General features: G+C 32.2%; 1 protein-coding gene across 1 annotated transcript; it reads left to right on the top strand.

Moving 5' to 3' along the window:
- Positions 1-17,966: 17,966 nt before the first annotated feature.
- Positions 17,967-19,315, top strand: LOC120075135 (ethylene-responsive transcription factor RAP2-1-like). The gene has a single exon (XM_039028309.2). The coding sequence runs from the start codon at positions 18,624-18,626 to the stop codon at positions 19,053-19,055; it is 432 nt and encodes a 143-aa protein (XP_038884237.1). The 5' UTR covers positions 17,967-18,623; the 3' UTR covers positions 19,056-19,315.
- Positions 19,316-23,732: the final 4,417 nt, after the last annotated feature.

Below are 23,732 nucleotides of genomic sequence, written 5' to 3'. Positions count from 1 at the left end.
TTATGACATTCTTTTAGTATAAAATATGTTTTTGGTTATAAATTTTGTAGAATTATTTATTGTAATATGTTATATTATATTATTTTAATTTGAGAAAATGAAATCGTTTAGAAGATGCAACTCTAAATTTATGAAGGTTTTTATCTCTTTTGGATGTAATTCTAAATTTTAAAACTTCAAATTCAAAATATTTAAAAAAAATACAAAAATGTTATAATTTTACTATTTCAACTTCTAAGGATGTATCTGTTATCCTCTTTCTCCATTATCAACAAATTAAATTCCCTGCAACCTACTACTACTAATACAATTGACATAAATTTCCATATAAATGTTTTTCTCCCCCTTTTTAGGTAAAATTTTCCATCTAAATTTTAGAACTGCTTTAACCTGTCAAACTCACTACCTTTTGGGATGGTGGAAATGCTTAACATTAAATGAGGTTGAAATTGACTACGGGTGATCATTGGTCGGGCAGGTGGTTGGTTGATCGGAAATGGCAGCTTTATTTTTAAAATTATATATATTCAGTAGTTTTTAATATATCGGTCGGGTTTCGATCAATCCAAAATTTTCGATGGACTGATTGTCAGTTTTTTTGTTTCCCATATGAATCGAACCGAATGACGTTGCTTCTATCTTGCCCGACGGACTTTGGTTCGGTCGGTTTGGTTTTTGGTCTGTCATGCTCATTTTAGATATTTATTTTATAGGGAGGAGATACTGTTTTGTGCCTTAATCCATACTAGCATAAATTTATTTACGGATGCCCCGAATAAGGAGTCTTATTTATGCTCTAGACTTGCCTAAAAAAATAAATGAAAAATGAGATAAAACAAAATATATATGAGCTAGAATGGAGACCATAACATATCCCTTCACATTACAAGTTACAACACATCTTGACTCAAACTTAATCAGATTTTGATCAAAATTAGGCTTCAAATTAGGTCATGGTTATTTGATAATTAAACTTTATATAATATCCTCACAACTAAATAATATGGTTGCATTTAATTAGCCTACATAATCCTAACTTTTTTTTTTTTTTTTTTGGTGAAAAAATAAACATAACCCTAACAAGTACGTTCGTTGAAATATAACTGTTGATTGTAATATAGCTAAAATGCGTGTATGTACGCATATATATTCTTCCAATGATGAAACTGGAAACAGCAAATATTGTTTTGTTCCTTTTGGATGCTTTTTAAAGTTTATTGATTACGGAGGCGTGGGGAATGATTGTTGAGTGTGGTTTCTGCTGAGCTGCTTTGTTGCATTTGCAGCTCATCAAAACAAGAGAGAAAAAACTTCTTTGTCCAAAAGTTTAAATTGTGGTGCTTAAATTTTAAAATGTACTTTTATTTTTATTTTTAAAATTTACCTTTCATTTTAATTTAGTTCTTAGGTTTGAGAATGTTACAATTTTACCTTCAAAATTTGATTTTTTTTCCTCTCTTCCAACTTGGTCCTTAGGTTTTCAAGATGAATATTTATAACCTCAATTTTACATTAAATACTCACTTCCGTCTTTGACAATCAAGGGTAATCGTTGGTTCAGTTTTGTCTGTTCTGGGGCCAACGAAGAACTGAATCAAACCAAAGGTTTTACAAATAAGGGATCCAAAACACAATAAAGAACAAAATCAATGGATTGGTTGTTATTTGGTTTGGTTTATTATCGGTTTGGTTTTCAGTTTTTGGTATTCTTTTCCCAAATTTTTGTTGTTTATTTCTACTTTGTTTTGAATGGGTTATTTTCGCTAATTTTAAATTAAAGTTGGGTCTATTGTTTTATAGATTGAAATTTGATATTTTTGTTTTTTTTTTTTTCTTTGGCACTTTTTAAAATTTAAAAAAAAAAATACCAGTTTTATAACGATTGGTCATTTTTTTTAAACAACAAATATACATGCACCATAATAATTAAAATACTAAAAGACGTCTTATGTTAGAGTTTATTTTTAATCTATATATATATATCCTCTGTTCGGTTCATTTTTTAATGGTTTTCCCAATAAAAAATTGATCCGAACCAATACATTTTAGTTTTCTCCAAATAAAATATAATATGTCCAACTTTATACTAAAAAATCAAACCAAATCATTGGACCGGTTTAGAATCGTTTAATTTTCCGGTTTGTTGATTTTTTGTTTCAACCCTATTTGACATTAATGTCTACTAGTTAATTTAAAATAATTAAGGCTAAAAGTGAGTATTTAATGAAAATTAATATTGAAAATGTAAATCTTGAAATCTAGAGACCAAATTGAAACAAAACTTAATCTTAAGGATAGAACTGTAATAATTTGAAACCCTAGGTACTACATTGAAATCAAGCTCAAAACTTAAGAGTTAAAGCCTCGTTTTGTCCTTAGTTTTTTAAAATTAAGCCTATAAACACTTATTCCACCTTTAAAACTCATGTTTTATTATCTATTTTAAAACCAAGTCAAATTTTGAAAACTAAAAGGTAGTTTTTAAAAACATTTTTTGGGAGAATTTTGGTTAAAAATTCAACTATTGTATTTAGGAAATATGCAAACTATTATAAGAAAACAAGAGAAAATAAGCTTAATTTTCAAAACCAAAAACAAAAATGAAATAGTTACTAAATGAAGATTAAAAGTATAACTTTTTGAAACGGAGGATCAAAGGAACACTATATCCAAAATCTAGAAATTAAAAAAATATATCTTTTTCTTAAAACCAATATAATGTATTTCAAGTTGCCAAATGTCATTCCCCTTTCTCCATAACTCATTCACTCCCCAACCAATCCTCCATTAATCTTACCACTTTCACACTTCCATCAACTTCCTTTCTACCATCTTTATTATTATATGCTCATACTCAATATTCATTTTTCCTCTATAAAATAATAAAACAATATAATATTTCAACAGAATTATACACACTTATGTAGGGTGAATTCATTTTTGTACAAAATTATTGTTCCTATTTTTTCCCTCTTAATATTGAATGTTGCCTCGTGTCCATTATTTATTTTTCATTTTAAATGGGTTAAATTATACAAAATACTTCTACCTTTAAAATTATTATTAAAACGAAATCCATTTGAAGAGTTTTTATATAAAAACGACAAACATGGTTGGATGTGACAATTGATGTGTATAAATATGAAAGTATGCATCACATAATTCACAACTCAAGTTTAACTATATAGAAGATTGGGAACGTTGTCTCTATTAAAAGTACAGAGAAAAAATTGTATACAAATGAGAAATAAAATACCCATAAGAACGTTGCACTAATGTATTCTTGGATGTGTAATAAACTTCAATGGTGTGTATAAAATCCACTATGAAACAAAATACTTAAGATTGTTAATAAACTATGTCAATTCGAACATAATTCAATTGATTCACCCTACAAATATATTGAACTAAAACAAACTATTACTCATAACTACACCCAATAATTAGCTAAAAATAAGTATGAGACCCATTTAACAAAATCAATTATTTATCATGTTGTACGTTATCATTCATTTCATATCAAAATATATAATTGACATCATTTACATCATCGTACAACAAATCAATTTTTACATATTAGTAGAGGCACATCAATTTATTAATGAAATAATGGAATAAATGGTGTCACATATACGTCTTTTAATTTTTACACATGAGCTATTGCATTAGTTTGTATCTATCAACTGAAATAATTTTAATGTTCAAGGATATTACTGTTTTTATTAGTTGTGTAAATTTTCCTTTATTGGTTGTTGGTTCTCATATTTATGACATTCCGTTTGGGTTGTTGTCATGTTTTCGCAATTACCTCTTTCTGCCTTTCTTAGATACTTTTGTTTTTTCTTTTGTAGCTCATGGGTCTGCTTGGTGATTTAGAAGTGTTATTCTTGCCTTTTTTTTAGTGCTACTATAAAGATGTTGTTTTGTGTTGCCATCATTATTCTTTGAGGGTTTTTTTTTTTTTGTGTGCGCTCATGCTAAAAAGAATATACTGAGGACTGTGTTGTTGGTTTGACTATTGATGTGTTTTTTACACTTATAGATTGTCTAAATACTTTTTGGTTAGGTGGTGGAAATCTTGAAAAGAAAAAGTATCAAGTTTACGGGAGCCTAAACATACAAGATCTGACAGCAAGAAGCTTGAAGTTCAGGGAGAGCCTAAATAGTATGAAGATCTTAAAACAAGTATCAACAAGTTTAGGGGAAGCCTAAACGTTTTACTTGTTTGGTTTATTGTAACACAAGATAGTTTCTCTATCAGATGAGTTGTTCACTTGTATACCTTCGAATATTAGTGAATCTTCTTTCTAAATTGGGCTCTTAGCCATCCATATGTATGCGAAGTTACACCGAACTAGGTTAATAATTTGTGTGTTAATTCTTCTATCTTTTTGTTTGCATTGTTGGCTATCTTGCTCGTACATTAGATCCAACAAGGTATCCCTTAGATTAAATTTCATTTTTCAATTGGTATCAGAACGAAGAAGTCTTTGTTGTCTGACCTAAAGGGTTTGTGGATCTTACTTGCCCACAACATGTGGACAAACTTCAGAAAGCTTTCTATGACCTTAAGCAAGCTCCACGAGCTTGGTATGATAAATTGGCAGAATTTTGGACTAAGAATGGCTATACTCGAGGAGGGATTGACAAGACTTTATTCATCAAGCGAATTGGTAAGAAATTGATCGTAACTTAGATTTATGTAGATGATATTATCTTTGGTAGAATGCCTCAAAGCATAGTAGAAAACTTTGTGGATCAAATGAAAGCAGAATTTGAGATGAGCATGGTGGGTGAGTTTACATACTTCCTTGGTTTCAGGTTAAGCAACTGGATAATGGTATATTTTTTTCTCAAGATAAGTATGCTAAAATATGGTGAGAAAATTTGGCTTGACAAAGCTTAATCCAAACGCATTCCAACTGCTACTCATTCTAATATTTCATAAGATTCTGAAGCTAAACTATTGATGAGAGTTTATATAGAAGTATGATTGGGAGCTTACTTTATCTTACAACCAGTTGTCCAGATATAGCCTATGTCGTGGGTGTGTATGCTCGAAATCAGTCCAATCCTAGAACCAGTCATATGACTACAGTTAAACTAATTTTGAAATATGTGCATGGAACAAGTGATTATGGTCAGTGGTACACTTTTGACACCAATCCTGTCCTTATTAGATATTGTGATGTTGACTGGGTTGGGTGTTCAAAAGATAGAAAGAGTACATTAGGTGGGCGTTTTTTCTTGGGGAATAATCTTATCTCTTGGTTTAGTAAAAAAACAGAATTGCATGTCCTTGTCTACTTCTAAGGCTGAATATATTGCAGCAGAAAGTAGTTGTGCTTAATTACTTTGGATGAAACAAATGCTTAAGGAGTATAATGTGTTTCAAGATGTTATGACATTATATTATGATAACATGAGTGCCATTAACATTTCAAAAAATCTGGTTCAACATAGTCGCATCGCACCAAATATATAGACATCAGACATCATTTTATCCGTGATCTAGTTGAAAAAAAAAAAGTCATCTCTTTTGAACATGTCTGAACAAATAAACAACTTACTGATATTTTTACTAAACTTCTTGATGCCTTACATTTGAATCTCTAAAGGCAGCTCTAGGGCTTTGCAAACTGATAATGTACCAATTAATATCAGTTATAGAATCATTAGGAATGTAGGTCTTTTATTGGGATTCTCAGCTGATGGTTAATGGTGCTCTAACTACCGTATTGATTATGCATGTTTTCCTTCCTATAAAGAGGTTGCCTTTTCCAAGTTACCCTTAGTCTCTCTCTCTCTCAGTTACTCTACTCTTTACAAATTCGATTCCATCTCCTACTTGGTGAGAATCGACGATTTATGGCAAGAAATTTGCTCTATTTTCTTATCTTCTGTGATAATGATGAGTACAAGAAGTAGTGTTCAACATACTCGTGTGCCCAAGGGAAATCCATGCAAGTCTACGAAGCCAGCTCGTGATGTCAAACACTGATACTCCGGCATCTAGGTTTAATACTTATGGTGTGCGAATGAGAGGTCCTTCTTTCTCCTTTTCGAAGCGCCTTCGTTCTGATTCTCCACGTGGTTCTACTCCATCTGACTTAACCTTTTTTTAAGGTAAGCTTTCCTTTATTCTTTTCCTGTTGAAACTACCATGCATGTGTCTAATCTGGCTGCAACTGTTGAAATCACCAATAATGTTCATGTTGAGACCACAAATGTTGTTGATGCGAATGTGTCTTCTCAAGATACTTTTGTATGTAACTCTTCCTTTGTTCTTTGCCTGTTGAAACTACCATGCATGTGTCTAATCTGGCTGCAATTGTTGAAATCACCAATAATGTTCATGTTGAGACCACAAATGTTGTTGATGCAAATGTATCTTCTCAAGATACTTTTGTATGTAACTCTTCCTTTGTTCCTTTGCATGTGCCTTCGAGTGTTAATGTTTCTTCTAATCATCTTGACATCTCTGCTTCTATTGCTCGTGACTCTACTTTGAATGTGTTGTTGAATGCATGCACCATTGCTGTGGTTGAGCATGATGCTGTTAATGATGTGTTGTCTGACATTGGGACCCCTGTTGTTGATATTGATCTTGACGTTGGTGATTGTGAAACTAATTTGAATGCTCTTCTTTAAGATCTTACTTTGAAACCTAGTTTCTTTGTTAATTTTAATTCTCCGAATTGCAATGCTGAGGATGATTTGAATGCTGATGTTCACCCCATTAATTCTTCTTATGATAATGTTGTCCTTGTTGAGTTGAGGAAGCGTAAAAAGATATCATCCGACTCTTTTCATAAAAAAATTGGCTCCTCCAGTCACACTAGTTCCAAGCAACCTCGTATCTTTGAGAGATCTTCTTGTTCTGATTTAAATGAGCGCTCCTCCATTTCTCATAAAGTGCAACCTGTCAAGGTTTCAAAGAGGATCACTACTAGGGCTAGGCATTGAAAGATTCCTCAAAATGTTCATTTTGTTCCAATCGATGGTGTTTCATTTCATTGTGAAGAGAATGTGTGTAAATGGAAATATATTGTTCAACGTCAAATTGCTGATAAACACAATGTCTCTGACAAAACTCAGTTTTGTTTGGCAATTATGGACCTCATTCATCAGGTTGGTTTAATGAAGACTGTGACTCAAGTTGATCCTTTTTATCCCCATCTTATTCATGAGTTTATTGTCAATCTTTCTACTTTCTTTGATGATCCCAGTAGTGCTGAGTATAGGAAGGTGCAAGTTCATGGTGTCTGTTTCACTATCTCTCATGATATTATTAATGAGTTTCTAGGTCGTGAAGCCTTTCTTACTTCTGTTGATCCTCTTCTCTATGCTGAAGTGTTGGTATCTAAATTAATTAGTGGCACTTGTTTATCTTGGCCTAAGTCCAGTTAGTTTCCAACTGCTACTTTGAGTTTAAAATATGTCATTCTTCACAAGATAGGCATTGTTAATTGGCCCACCTACTCATGGGTGTGGTGTGTCTCCCACTCTGGCCAACTTATTATATAACATTGGCACAAGTACCCCGATTGATTTGGAGCTTTTGTCTATAATCAGTTGTTATGTCATGTGGATACTTTTGCAATCATGCTTTTTATTTCTTTTCCTCTATTCTTTGTGACATTATGTTGTCTTAATGCCCCACGATTTTGACTTCGAGTGATTCTCCTGGTTCTGCGGCTAAAGTTATCAATCTGAGCTTCAAGTTGTTTCAAGGGTCGCATGTGCTTGATATTGTTCACAACATTCAGCCTCTCAGTGTTGATGAATTTCCTTTGCCTGCTAATCTCTGTGTTTCTAAGGAAGGTCTTCGGATTCCTACTGAATTGGGGAGCCATATTCTACTCTGAACCTAGAACTTTGAGTGGGATCATTCGCTCTCTTGTTGATCGTTGTGCTTCCTTGGAATCTCTTATACTTACATTGAGTTTGGCCTTGCCTGTGCATGATGAGGCCACTACTTCTCAAGGACCTGTTCTTCCTTCTACCTAGTTTCTTTTACTGGTAATCAAGGGGGAGTGGTTGGGTTGTGGTGTTTTTAGTTGTTGTCTTGGTTTGTTTTTGGCTGTTGTGTTGGTTAGTCTAGTTTTGTTATGATTTTTCTGTTTATTTCCGCTGTTGTTTGGTGTTTGGCTTGTGTCTTTGTTTCTTTGTTGTTTGTCGATAAAAAAAATGTTTCTGCCAAAGGGGGAGCTTGTTACTACTTTTTATCGACTGTTTAAATTTTCCTTTATTGGTTGCTGGCTCTCATATATTTAACATTTCGTTTGGGTTGTCCTATTTTGGCATTTTTCGTTTTCTGCCTTATTAGATATTTGGTTTGTCCTTTTGTAGCCCGTGGGTCTGCTTGGTGATTTATGAGTGTTATTCTACCTTTCTTAGTGCTGCTATAAAATATTTTGTTTTGTTCTACCACTGTTATTCTTCAAGGTTTTTGGTGTGTTCATGCTAAAAGGAATATACTGAGGTGTTGCTGATTTAGCCGTTGATGTGTTTTTTACATTGTTATAGTATTGGTTCTTGTGGGTTGTCCGAATACTTTTGGCTTGGTGGTGGACATCTTGAAAAGAAGAAGTATCAAGTTTAGGGGGAGCCTAAACATACAAGATTTGTCAACAAGAAGCCTAAAGTTCAAGGGGAGCCTAAATAATACGAAGATCATGAAACAAGTATCAACAATTTTTTTTTTTTTTTTTTTGGGGGGGGGGGGGGGGGGGGGGGAAGGGGAAGGGGGGCTAAACGTTTTACTTGTTTGGTTTATTGTGGTGTTCACAGAACCTTGAGCATCACGCTTTAAGTGGTAAACCCATTTGTAACCTACAACAATGTGATTAAGAGAAGGCGGTACTAGTGTCCAAGTGTTGGTATGCTGTAGAGCATCAAGTTCTTCAACTATTGCAGCTTGCCATCGTGGAATTGTAAGAGCTTAGGAGATAGAGTCGGGTTCAGTCTGAGTGAGGTCAGTATTTAGCTCAGCAACCCAAGCTTTCGGCTTGAAGACACCAGCCTTTCCTCTGGTGATCATTGGATGAGTGCTTATGAGAGGTTGAACTGCAGGCTGTATGGGTTGCTGTGGGGAAGGTAGTGGGGAGGTAATCTGAGGTGACATTGTAGTAGGATCGAGAGGTGGATGTGATAATATTGGAGGAGAGGGAGATGGTAAAGGAGAGTCAATGAGTGGTAGGTTAGGTCTGGAATGTGGAGTTGATGGACTCGATGTTGGATCCATAAAAGTTTAGAAGGACAAAGGCTGGTGGGGGCTATTGGTACTTGGTGAGTGTTGGTTTGAGGGTGGGTAATCGAGAGATTAGAGAAACCAGTTGGTGATTGGTGGAGTTGAATTTGAAGAGATTTGGGACTGAGTGTTGGCAAAGCCTGTTTGAAATGGGAATTCTTCTTCATTGAATATCACATGGTGGGATATAATTATTTTTCCATCATCAGTTAGGCAGCGGTAACCTTTGTGCATTGGTGAGGGACCAAGATAAACACATTTTCTGTTGTGTAAGGCAAATTTGTGAGTCTAATACGATCGGAGGTGAGGATAACATGCACAGCCAATGACTCTAATAGAAGATAGATCCAATGTGCTGCCAAGGAGAGCTTCCTTTGGGCTCTTGTCCTAAAGAATAGGAGAAGGAAACGAGTTAATAAGCAGAATAGCAGTTTGAAAGGCATACCACCATAGGTGTAGGGCATTTTGGCTTGTGCTAAAAGTGTGAGACTCGTCTCAACAATGTGACGGTGTTTGCGCTCAGCACGATCATTCTGAGCTGATGTGTAGGGGCAGGAGACCCTGATTTGAATCCCTAACTGATCACACATGTGAGCGATGGCTTTGAACTCACCCTCTCCATCCATCTGCAGTGTACGAAGTGTTTTATTAAATTGAGTATGAACAAATGCCTGAAAGTGTTGAAAGGCAACGACAATATCACTTTTCCGTTTTAAAGGGTATAACCAAGTGAATCTGCTGAAGTCATCAACGAACAATACATAGCATCTGAAACCATCAGTTGATGGCATTGAGGCAGGCCCCTAGAGATCAGTGTGCACTACATCGAAGGGTGTTTGTGCATGAGATAAAAGTCAGAGAAAGGTAAGTTATGAGACTTTTCAAATTGACAAGCTTCACAAAAGTACTTCTCATTATCAGTAGTTTTCAAATTACATCCACTAGTTAGTTTTGAAAAAATTTTAGGGGATGGATGGCCAAGCCGCCTGTGGAGAAGCATTTTGGAGACAGTCGTGCTGGTTGTGAATTCAAACAGATGAGGAGACACAAAGAACCGAGCAGTCAAGCTAGCACCTGATGATCCTGAAGCAGTGGGTGCATTATTTATCGACTGGTTGACAGTGTCCAATTGGTAAAGTCCATCTTTAAGCTGGCCTTTCAGTAGTGCTACCCCCGAGTCCTTGTCCATAACCACACAAAAATCAGCATGAAATTCAACAACAATGTTATTGTCCTTAGCTAATTTAGACACACTAACTAAATTCTTAGCTATAGCAGGTAGATAAAGTATGTTGAGGAGTGAAAGAACACCAGACTTAGTAAGGAGTTTGGAATGTCCATAACGAGATATAGTGAGGGGAGTACCATTGCCAACGATGACTTTATCAGTACCTGTGTAGGTGGAGGAGGAATGGAGGAAGGTAGGATTGCTAGTTATGTGAGTGTAGGCACCACTATCGACATACCAGTTGGGGTTAGCAACTGTTTCAGGGGAAGCAATAGCCAAGTGAGTGAGAGTAAAGCAGAGGTGTTCTGTTCTTGGTTTCTGCTTGGTGAGAGCTGGGTGGATTCAGCTCGGGTGTGTGTCTGTCGAGGGTTGTTAAACGCCTTGTTATACCTGAAGTAGCAAATATCAGTAGTGTGACCAAGTTTCCCACAGGTTTGACAGGTAGATCTGGTTGTTGATGCATTATTCCAATGGCCACGCCTTTTGTTACGACCTCCCCCCCCCCCCCCCCTGAAATTTGAAGGCTGAGTATTTCCATATAGGTTACAATAAGTATTTGCTGAAGTGTTGAAGTTGCTTTCACAACATTGACTGAAGGTGGACTGGGAGAGAGGGAGACATTGGCCATTCCAGTAATCCCGGTCTTGATTGCAAGCTGATATTCAAGCCTTTTCTCATATGAAAAAAGATCAGACTGTAGGTCAGACCATCGAGTTTTTCCTTTGCTTTGGACTGCTACTACCATCGGATTGTATTCCTCATCAAGCCCAGACAATACCTATGATATAAGATCAAGCGGAGAGATCGGAGAACCTGCAAGAGCAAGGCCATCAACATATCATTTCATCAAAGTCAAGTACTCACTCATTTTCAACGCGCCTTTCCAGGTCTGTTGGAACATTCTTTTGAGGTCATCCGTCTCTTCCTTTGATTGAACTCCAACCAATTCTTGAACCGCTTCCCATAGCTCTTTAGCGGTTTGGAATCCCATAACTTGCGTAGCAATTTCCTAATTCATTGAGTTGTAGAGCCACCCTAACAGAAGCTGATTGAAGGCTATCCACGCATCATAGGTTGGGTTCGGTTGCAGCTCGACATCAGACATTGTTGAAGCAGCTAGATCGGCACTTGAGCTTTCATCGGAATGCTCACTGGCTTGCTTGGTAATGAAACTATTGGGGCAAGGATTTTCCCCGATTAGGTAGCCTTCCAGTCGGTAGCTTCTGAGGATCGGCCATGTAAGATTTTGCTAAAGTAAGAAGTTCGGCCTATCCATTTTAATGGATGTTACTTGATTGAGCAGCTGGTTTAAAGGAGGTCCTATGATGTTGCCATTGTTGACAGCTCTAGGGAAGATGGCAGAGAAGGTAGCTGGCGTATTCACCATTTGATCGCTGTTCTTACCATTGGCTCTGATACCAAGTCACGACAACAGGAAAAATTCAAAGAGGAATGAGGAAAACAGAGGATGACGAAAAGAGGGAGATTAAATTTTTCTTCCCTTCCTTTTTCTATATTGAATGATTTTTCTTTTTCTTGTGTATTTCTATATAGAGAGGATTTCCTTATATATACAATTGTATGTCAAGTAAGGATAAAAGAATGAATGAATCAAATCTTTCCTTTGCAGGTGAAGGACAACCATTGTACCAGAATTTGTTAGGGAGAGAGAACGTCCACGATGTCATTGATGTCAGCTCCCATGTGGCGCTTTGTCACCTACTGATGAGGCTGGTTTTCATCCTTGTCAAGTTTCTCTATCAAGTAACGCAAGGTAGTTTCTCTATCAGATAAGTTGTTTATTTGTAAACTTTTGAATATTAGTGAATTTTCTTTCTAAATTGGACTCTTAGCCCCCCAGGTGTAGGTTAAGTTACATCGAATTGGGTTAACAATTCGTGTGTTAATTATTTTCTCTTTTTGTTCACATTGTTGGCTATCTTGCTCGTATCATTAAATCCAACAAAGTATCCCTCAGATTAATTTTCATTTTTTAAAGAATTCATATGAAACTTTTAAAAGTTAGAGCATATTAAAAGCTATTTAAATTTTGGTAAAATTTGGTCAGCAAACTGTAAAAATCACTTCCAAAATATAGTTGTAGTTGCAATTATACTTCTTAAAAACTAAACCCTCAAAATTAGACAAGTTTACAACTATATAAGTTTCAGAGTCCACTTTTAATATTTATCTAAATTTACCGTGGGGCTTCAACATTTCAATGTTTTTGGTCATTTATTAGTAATCTGTTTTACAATCTTCTAATTTTGTTTTAAAGGGGTATTAGTCTAAAATTTATGTAAATTTAAAGTTGAATTTTAATATAATTAAGAAAAGATCATTAAACAAAGTACAGCTATAAAAGACAAACTTTATAAGGGAACAAAGGCCTTGACAATTCTCACCTGGTAGGTTTGCACAGCTAACTAAGATTTAGAAAAAAAACATATAAAATAATATTTATATACATTATATAGAATTAATATTGATATGTGAAGAAAGAATGTGAATATTTTAATAATTCGTAAGAATCTAAAATTCATTCTTTAAATCAAACCATATGGTGGGAGGCAATAATGAACAATGATAATGATGATCACCAAACTAATAATGGTGACACGTCTCTAAATAAATCTTAGTTTTGTTTAGTTTAGGTGCCGCCTCACCAACAATGCAATTATTAATTACTTTAATAATCTTATTATTATTATTATTATTATTTATGAACTAATAAAAAGGAATTAATATTAATAGTCTATTCTTAAGAAAAAAAAGAATTAATATTATTAATTAGATTCGTTAATCTCAACCCGCGCTATTTGGTATGCCACATCCACGTACGTCCATTATTAAATTTGGATGATAAGAATATCTCATCCAAATGTATTTGATTAATAATTCAACTATTATATTTAAAAAAGATTTAAATTATAAAAAATGTAGATCAAAGAAATTTAATTTTAAAAAATAAAATAAAAAATCATATGATTACTAAATGAGGCCTAATTATTTAATTATTTTAGTTTATGAATTTTATTATTGAAATTTTTTAATAAAAATGTATTATACTTTGAGAACGATATTCTTATAGTACAACAAGTGGATATTAGGGATGACCATTTATATCGTGAAAATCGAATCGAACCGAAAATTTAGTGAAACTGAAAATTGTATTTCGGTTCGGTTTAAAGAAAATTTGGAACCGAGTTAATTCAATTTGATTCAATTTCAATTTCGAAAATCAAATTTGAAATCGAATCCAACCGTTTTTAACTAATTTATTTATTTATTTATATATTTATATATTTCAAAAAAAAAGAAAAAATCGAATTTAAAACTGAATCATTTTTAATTTAAAGAACAAGAGTGAATTTAAAATTGAACAGAACGAACCATTTTTTAATTTTAATACATATATTGTTTTTAAAAAAATATCAAAGTCGAATTCAAAATCGAACCAAACAACATATATGCGGTTTGATTCGTTTTCGTTTGAACCAATAAATCGGTTCAGTACCACCCTTAGTAGATATGGAGATGTTTATAACCTTTATAACAATGTTTCTTTAGTCATGACCTCAAAGTGAACTTTATTTTAAAAACAATAACTAACTAAATGAAAAAGTTACTTGATTATTTCTTAAGTCCCATTTGGTAACTATTTTGTTTTTGAAATTTGGCCAAGAAATCAACTATTGTATTTAAGAAAGATGCAAATCATTATAACAAATGAGTAAAAAATTTACTGAAAACAAAAAACAAAATGGTTACTAAACGAGTCCTAAATTTTTAATTTTTGGTTTTTAAAATTTTAAAATGTACCTTTTTAGTTTCTAAATTATAAGAATAAAAAGAAGTAAATAGATTGGATATTTAAAAATGATATATATACATAAAAGTGTTGTGAACTTGAGGAGTAATGAGAACACGGATACCAATAAAATATAATATTAAAATAAATAAATAATAAAATAAATAAACATTAAAAGAAATTAAACATAATATATAAATAAACAAAATAAAATAAGTTAGCAAAATATAAAATAAGAAATTTTTCTATATTCTCCACTTTCACCAATTTTTATGGAACCCAATGTGTGTCTTCCAAAAATTCACTAAATGCCACTATTTATAGGCAATTTGGAAAGTAGGAGGTGGATTACATAGACATTTAATAATGTGTAATATTGAGACACATGAACAACATTTTGAAAAATGGGAGCATGACACATGATCAATGGACACTAAGCATCTAATAAGCATATATTATCATAATATTTATAATACTCAAAAGATATCCATTATATGTATGAAATATGTCTCATTAAACCTTATTAGGAAAAAAACCCAATGGGAAAAAATCTTAATGAAGGGAAAAGATTATATATTTCATATAATTTATACTCCTAAAAAATATATTTATTTCCTCTTATGGAAACATCATTTGAGATCTCTAAGTCGCCGCATTCCAATGTTATGCACCAGGTTTTCAAAGATTGCGGTAGGTAATGCCTTTGTAAATAAGTCTGTGAGGTTATTGAACAAATTTGTTATATAGTGATATCACCATTTCGTCTTTCGTTTCGTTTCCTTTTAGTTTGTTTCGAGAAATATATTGATCAATTCCGATTCTTTCTTTTTCTATTGATTCTTTTCCGATCGAGATGTATGGATCCATGGGCCTATGTGTCTATATAGATCCTATTCATGGATTTAACGAAAATGTGCAAAATCTCTATTTGCCTCTGCCATGCTATGAGTCTCTTCGTTTTAAGAATGAGTGATTGCCCTTCTCCGACCCTTACTGCCCAACCGGAGAGCGGACAGCTACTGCATTCCATTCATTTAATAAAAGCCTAAAATCTTGGGATATTAATTGGTGGAATACTGGTCAATCCAAAATTTTTTTGAATGATATTCAAGAAAAGAGTATTATAAAAAAAGTTATAGAATTAGAGAAACTCTTTCTCTCAAGATCAAGGGGTATAAAAGTTTTGGTGAAATATGTTTTGTTTTATCTACTTTAATATATTCTCATTTGATTTGGGATATACATGTTGTGTTATCTTCGTATAATATCGTTGATATTTACTAGAAGACAAACCATATGTTCCACGAATGTACTGGGTCATTGATCTTAGCCATACACATTATCAACTAACCTCGTGAATTGCAAGAATTTCAGCATGTTTTAAGGAAGTAGCCGTTGTGGTTTGTTTCACTGACCGCCACGATACAACAGTTCCTCCATGTGAATAGATAACCTGTTTGAGATATGTGACCCATTGGTTCTTGCCTAGTCATTCCACATCGGAAGCCTTTATTTTCAACACTTTTTGAACTCTTATCTTGTGGAGCATTTCCTTTATTATTATCATTTTGTGTGGTTCTTTTGAAATTTGAATGATTAGAATGACTACCACGAAAATAATAATTATTTCTTCCTCTATTACGGTCACAACCTCGACATCGACCAGATCACGACCTCGACCACGATTATTACTAAAATTCACAGCATTCACTTTAAGGAATGGTGTCGTTCAGGTTGGTCGAAATTCATGATTTTCATCAATAACTCGTTATTTTGTTCGGCCACGAGAAAATATGAAATTTGTTCAAAATATTTCTCTTGATATTGCTGCTGCAGGAACATATTCAAGACATGCAATGTATAAAATATCTTCTCTAACATATCAACATCAGTAATTTTCTCTCTGCATAAAACACTTTCAAACTGATTTTAAATAATGCGGAGTAGTAATCACTTACTGATTGAAATTTTGTAGCTCCAAGTGCATCCATTTATAACAAGTTTTAGGAAGAATAATTGTTTTTCAATGATCATACTTCTCTCTCAAAATTTTCCACAAGATACAAGGATCTTGTATTGTAAAATATTTCATTTTCAATCCATGGGGATGATGACGAAGGAAAATCATAGCTTTTGCTTTGTCTTGATTGAATGTCGTATTTTTTTCTTTAATAGTCTCTCCAAGATTCATAGCATCCAAGTAGATTTCAGCATTAAACACCCATGACAAATAATTATTATCGTTAATATTAAGGACGAAAAATTCTAATTTGTGAGATTTTTCATGGCAGTACTATCATAAAATATTGTATTTATATTAGAAATTTAATAGATATTAAATATACAAAATAACATTAAATTTATTAATTATAACGAAGAGGAAAAAACCGATATATCTTTAGGATCTACCTTTAAAGAGGAAAACAATAGGAATTTGTACTGATAACGTGTTGTGAACTTGAGGAACACAACGAGAACACATATACTAATAAAATAGAATATTAAAACAAATATAATATAATATAATAATAAAATAAATTAAACATAATATATAAATAAACAAAATAAAATAAATTAGAAAATTATAAAATAAGAAATTTCTCTAAATTCTCCACTTCATCTAATTTTCATGAATTTTGTTGAATATATGTATCTTTCAAAACTCACACAATACCACTATTTATAGGCAATTTGATAAATATGAAGTAGGTTACATGGATATTAATAGTGTGCAATATTGAGACATATAGATAACATTTTTGAAAATGAGAATATGGTATATAATCAATGGATACGACATATATTATCATAATATTTATGATAGAAAATGATTTGTAGTCTAAAGTTTTGCCAAAAAATGACGCATAATTAAGTTTTTAAGTACCAAAGGAAAGAGGAAGAGAAAGAGTTGCCGTAAATGAGGTTCCATTTATCTTCATTGCGTGGATGAAAAGCCATTCCCTATCTCTCTCTCTATCTCACAATCTCTCCCATCCACCAAGCAGCACCGACCTTTCTCTCTCTCTCTCTCTCTAAAATTATATATATATATATATATATATATATATATTTATTTATATATTATAATACCCACTTGTTTTGTGCGCAAACAAAGGGTTATGAATGTTACGATATGATTGATAATTCATTAATATCTTGATATAATATTAAATTTATTTTCACCATTCTATTAAACTTAATTAAAAATAATGAAATACATGTCAATTAATTTTTTTCTTTTTTTTAACTCTCCTTATCATTTTCATGGATCTTATGAACAAATAAAATAATAATAATAATAATAATAATAATGGAGCCATCTTCCTTCTAATTAACCATTAGATATCTTATCAAACTATAATGTTAATATAGATGTTCATGTGTAAATTTGGACTAAGAATATTTGACCTTATCCACATGTATTTTACTAAATTTATTGATTAGAAAAGATGTGATATTCAAAAATAGAATAATGTAAACATTGGTGTTGTACTTGTCACACTGTTTCTGATGCTTATGTTAGTTTAGAAGTTTGAGATGTAACGAAGAATCAAGGTTAACATACTCTAAGTCAAGGTTGGACCCATGAAGGTTTTGACTCGTGATTCATCTTCGTTCAGTATTTCAATACTTTTGAATCTCGTTTTTAATAATAGTGAATTTAGCTTGTTTTTCATGAAAATTCAAATTTATCCTTAACCATAGAAAAATTGTTCCAACCTTCCTTCGTGGTGACATATAATAGTAGGCATGATTTTGAATTAAAATTGGTTTGTGTGGATTAGAGCATTGCGTTGTAAAGGCGCAAAGCAAAATTTGGGAAATCCTAATCCACAATGTCCTCTCCCCTCACATGCTTGACACACCCTTTTATGTTTATGTTGGATTCTCATTTATTTATTATCCCTTATCCTCCTATGCTTATGGATGCTCTAAAAACTAATTATGCAATTTTCCTTACCTTTATTTTCTTTTTCTTTTTTTAAAAAAATTGTTAGATAGACAGACAGAGTGACAGACGATTGAATTTGTCGGCCATCTTTGGATTTGTCCCTTCACCCTTCGACGACGTGGTGGCCGTCATTAATTCTCTAAATTCACACTCCCTTCCTCTTCTTTCTCCGCCCACATATAAATAAACTAACACATAAACATCATACCTTCCCCTATCAAACGCCGACCCCTCCAATTCTAAGTCTTAAGTCTTCTCTCTCTGCGGTCTATTTGGTTGGGTTTCGCAGTTTTACTCACTCTCCCTGACTTGGTCTCTTTCTTCTTCTTTCTATATCCTATGGCTGTATAATTCAACTCAAAATCAAGCCTCTGATACCATGGAAGAATCTGTAGAGACGACTATTCCAGAGAAGCGCAAGCAGCAAACAGGGCGGCAGGAGAAGCCGTACAGAGGAATTAGGATGAGGAAGTGGGGAAAGTGGGTAGCCGAAATCAGAGAGCCAAACAAGAGGTCCAGGATTTGGCTTGGTTCTTACACGACCCCTCTCGCCGCCGCTAGAGCCTACGACACCGCCGTGTTTTACTTAAGAGGCCCATCCGCCCGCCTCAATTTCCCGGACCTGATCTTACAGGACATGGATCACCAGCTTCTTGACGTTTCACCTTCTTCAATCCGCAAAAGAGCGATTGAGGTCGGTGCCAGAGTCGACGCCGCCGCCCACCAAACTTCTCTCCGCCAATCCAAACCCATCTCCGACAAACCCGATTTGAACCAGTTTCCGGACCCGGAAAGCTCTGATGAAGATTGATTGTTGATCACTGTTTCATAGCCTTCTCCACTTCTTACTTTCCCCTGTTTTTTTTTCCCATGTCTCCCCTGTGTACTCCAAAAAGAGATTCAAATCGTTGGGGATTGTGGAAATTAAAATTTGAATGGACCCAATATGGTACCCATTCTTCATTTGCTATATATCTAAATATAGCTTCGAATTTGTAACAGGGGAGATGATAAAGCAAATTTGTTGATGGATCCCTGCACTAATCTATCTTTATTTTTTATTTCTCTGCATTATTTTCTTGTGATTGGTTTGGATTAATTTTTGTTTGAAAAAAATCTCCGGGAAAATGGGTGTTTGAAAGAGATGAAAAAGGACGAAAAAAGAGAAATAAAGGGAAATGCGGCGTTGATTGGTGTACAATTTGAGAAGAAAAAGAAGAAGAAGAAGATAAGGATGAGTTAGTATTTTGGGGGGCCGCCGTGTGGAGTCCACATATCGAAGGATAATGTCGCCGTCGCCGTCGCCGTCGTCATGGTGGATGTTTTGCTTGCGAAACGGAAACGGAAACGGAAACATAAAATTTCTTCTAGAAGGTCGGTGGTATATTTTCTTTTATATTAGTAGTTTTTATTTATTATGATATGGTTTACATTGGCAAAGGTGAAGGCTGACAACACAACAGTGGTTTTTTAACAAAATTTTTGGGGAGTTTTCCAAAGATTATAAATCCGACCGACCATTTGGCACTTAGCTGGCAATGTCAATTTTATTTTTGTTATTTTATTGGTTCATCTATTATTATAAGAGCAATAAAAGATTTTTAAAAAAAATATTAAAAATATTAGGTGACAACAATTTAGGATGCACCAATTAAGACAACACTTAAATTTTTCTCTTATTATAATTTAAAAAGAACTCCCACAATTATCTTTAGATATTCTATCATGACTAGCTAATTGTTAGCAAAAATAATATAATTCTTATAGGTTGATGTTTCAAATTTGGCCCTCACCTTTATTGAACTCAAAGATCTAATTGGTTTTTTTTTTTTTTAAGACTTTATTGTTAATTTCCATTGATGGTGAATAATAATTATTTGTCACATTGCCAAGGTTTCATGGATAACAATTAATGCCCCTTTGATAATTTTATGATTTTTTTTTAGTTTTTCAAAATTTAGCTAAACTTCAACTCTTTACCTATGGAAGATGAAAACCAGGATTAGAAATTTTGTAAAAACAAACAAAAGTTTTAAAAACAAAAACAAAAAAATAAAAATTAAAGAATTAAATGATTATCACATCTACCTTAATTTTAGTACTTTATTTATATAAATTGGGTTAGTTTCTTCCTAATCTTTTTGATATTTCTCACATTTCTTTAATGCATATTTGAATTCCTTACTATTTTTTTAAAGTTTAAAACTATATTTCTTAAATGATTAAAAGTTAGGCTTAAACTTCTGGAAACAATTTGAAAAAGAAGATAACCCCCCAAAAAAGAAAAAAGATTATGAAAATATTATTATTATTTATAAACTAGTATTTTAAAGTTACAAATTAAACAATTATCAAGATGGTTCAAAATATGATAATGAAATTTTCTAATAAATCAAAACTTGTTCAGGATGTTCTTAAAGAAATTAAATCTTGTTGAGGTAGGTAAGATATGAATTGCTTTTTTTTTTTTTCTTACTTTGTTTTAATTATTAAATTTTATAAATAATTTGATATATTATAAACATGATAAAGGAACAAGTTCATGAGAAAAGTTAGTGAGAGCTAAAATTTGAATATCTTTAGATCTCATTTGATAATTATTTTGTTTTTTAAAATTAAGTCTATAAACACTACTTCAAATTTGGTTAAGAATTAACCCTACAAATTATTATAAGAATTGTGGATTATATAGGCTTTATTTTAAAAATACAAAAACAAAAAAACTAAATGATTACCAAATGGGACCTTGGTTATATAAATAAAAAATAATAATATGATTAGATAAGTTTATGATCATTTAAACTATCATCATTTTTTTTAATTATTATTAAAGGTTTTAAAAGATCCACTCGAATAATTATTATAGATTGTTCAAATTGAATAAAATGGCTCAATTCAACAAATTTTGATAAGTTATCTCGAGTTTAGCTTGAACCATAACTTTTCTTCTTTCCCTTACTAGTAGATATAATTATCAAATTTTTCTTTAAACATCCTTTAGAAAAGGTGTGCCCAAGTCCTTCCTATCATAATTCATTTGTCATTATTAAACAACAAAACATGGTTTGATAAATTGAAGTTCCATTCTTGTGAAAAAAATTACGTGTCAATTACAGCTGAGCTATATCCATATTAATCTCATTTATTATTATGAAAATCAATAACTTTCTAAGTTCATATTACATGACTTTTGAAAGAATAAATATATGATGAATTATTTGATTTTCAAAATAAAATATGACTGAACATAGTGACAATCTTGTTGTAATCGGATTGAATTTTTGTTTCTGTATACATATACATATCGCTAATAATATAATATAAGAAATTTGAGAAGTTAAAATTATGCTACTTGTTTTATAATAGCTCATGAAAATATTACAAAAATACTTTATTTTATTTTATTTTATTTATAAGTATTACAAAAATGCTTCAAAATAAATATTAGTGAAAATGTGATGAAGTGAATACTCAACTACGCACATGTTATTAACGTTGTATTGTTTAGCTCCATATATCAAAATGTATGGAAGATTTATATCATCTTAATCATTAATTAATTTCAAAAGAAATCATTAAAATCATTTACAAAATTGTTTTTTATATCACGAGTTCAATAATGTTATGGATGATCTTGTAAATAGTATTACACATTTATTCTAATTATTACAAATTGGTTGATACGTCAATTTTCATTTTATTTTAATAAAACAAATCTCCAATGGTATTTTTGTTAGTACATTATAAAATTCATGTATAATAATGAAACTTTTGAGGTTTAGTGACATAGTTATAGATGTCTTTGATTTAACGTTCAAGTGTTTAATTTTGAGAATCACTAAAATTAGTTTTTGATATACGTTTATAGTATATTTTAAGCCGTTTAAAAAAAGTTTAATTTATTCCTCTAGTCAATCGGCCATAAATCTAGAGTATATTTTTAATTTAATAATTGATCGTTTTATTAGTATTTCTCAACTGAGCCCGAAATTTATGGACCAGGAGACCACATTGAGCCCATGTATTTTTGTTGGGCTGTCATCAAACTGAACAACCATTCTCTTTCTCTCTTTCTCTCTCCAAATTTGATGAAGAAGATTTTCATTTTGTTTAGATCCATTTCATAACATCTTGTTTTTAGTTTTCAAAATTTAGGTTTGTTTTCTCTCCATTTTTCTATTATATTTTTTACCATTTAAAAATGATCAAATTCTTAAAAAAAAAAAAAAAAAAAAAAAACTAATTTTTTAGCCCTTGTTAACCCATTTCATTTTCATTTTTATTATTTTTTTAATTAAACATATTTTCTTCCAATTTCTTAAATGATTTGCATCTTTCTTGGGTATAATGGTTGAATTCTTAACCAAGTTTTTAAAATTTAACTTGATTTTTTAAACCATTGGTAAAAAGTAGTAAAAATGAAGAAATTTGGAGGTAAAAGTAGTGTTTAAAGACTTAATTTTTTTAAAAAAAAGGCAAAAAACCAAATGGTTACTAAACGGGGCCTCAGTTTTCAAAACTTGACTTATTTTTTGAAAATATGAGTAGAAAGTTGATAACAAAACAAGAAACTTGTGGATAAAAATCGTGTTTATAAGCTTAGTTTTTAAAGAATAAAGATTAAAAAAACTTAAGATCTCGTTTAGTAACATTTTCATTTTAATTTGGTTTAAATTTTGAAAATTAAGCTTATTTCCTCTCAATTTATTACAATAATTTGCATCTTTTTTAAATACAAGAGTTGAATTCTTAGCCAAACTTAAAAAACAAAAACAAATTATTAAGGGCAATCTTGTAATTTGTTAAGAGTGTAATCTTGTAATTTGATTAGTTTTCCTTTTTTTCCTTGTTTATAGACTATCAATAATGAAAGAGGAAAAGTTCCTAACAAAAGCGTAGCTCAACTAGCATAATGTTGGTTCTCTCCAACCCTAATCTTGTCATCGTCGTTCGCGCTCCACCGTCGCTGTTGTCGTCAATGTCATCAGCTGCCACTTCATTCTTCACCTCATGTCGTCGATCTTTCCAACATTGGCGTCTATTAGGCTGCCATCGTCGACGTCCTCATGCCCGCTTCAGTCCTTCATCGTTCGATTTCTAAATAAATCTCGTCAAGTATTATGTATTTTGACAATGCCAAAGTGTAGGGGTTGATGCCTTAAATCTTGTGGGGTTCATAGTTTATAAATTATACACGAATTATTTTATTTAACAAAGTAAAGTGTTATTTTATTTCGACATTAAAATTGCATTAACCCAATTCAATAAACGAAGATCCAAGGTTTTGATATGTAATTTAAACATGTATGTAATTGACATACAGGTGAATCATATTTAAGTAATAACCTGAACGATCTGTAGTATATGAATAAGGTTGGATACCTTATTCTGGTGACACTATAGATACTACCTATATTGTAATTGTTACAATAAAGTATTACAAATAATCTGATTTTGATTGTTCATGTAGAGACATGTGAGTAGGCGT

Source organism: Benincasa hispida, chromosome 4 (assembly GCF_027475165.1).
Source record: "Benincasa hispida cultivar pf3 chromosome 4, pf3_genome.v1.1, whole genome shotgun sequence".
NCBI classification, from domain to species: domain Eukaryota; kingdom Viridiplantae; phylum Streptophyta; class Magnoliopsida; order Cucurbitales; family Cucurbitaceae; genus Benincasa; species Benincasa hispida.
The sequence above is the reverse complement of the archived record's forward strand: the minus strand, read 5'-3'. Positions and strand labels throughout refer to the sequence as shown.

What these genes read in the sequence shown, in the direction of transcription:
- LOC120075135 (XM_039028309.2), top strand. Translation starts at nt 18,624, where the DNA reads ATGGAAGAATCTGTAGAGACGACTATTCCAGAGAAGCGCAAGCAGCAA.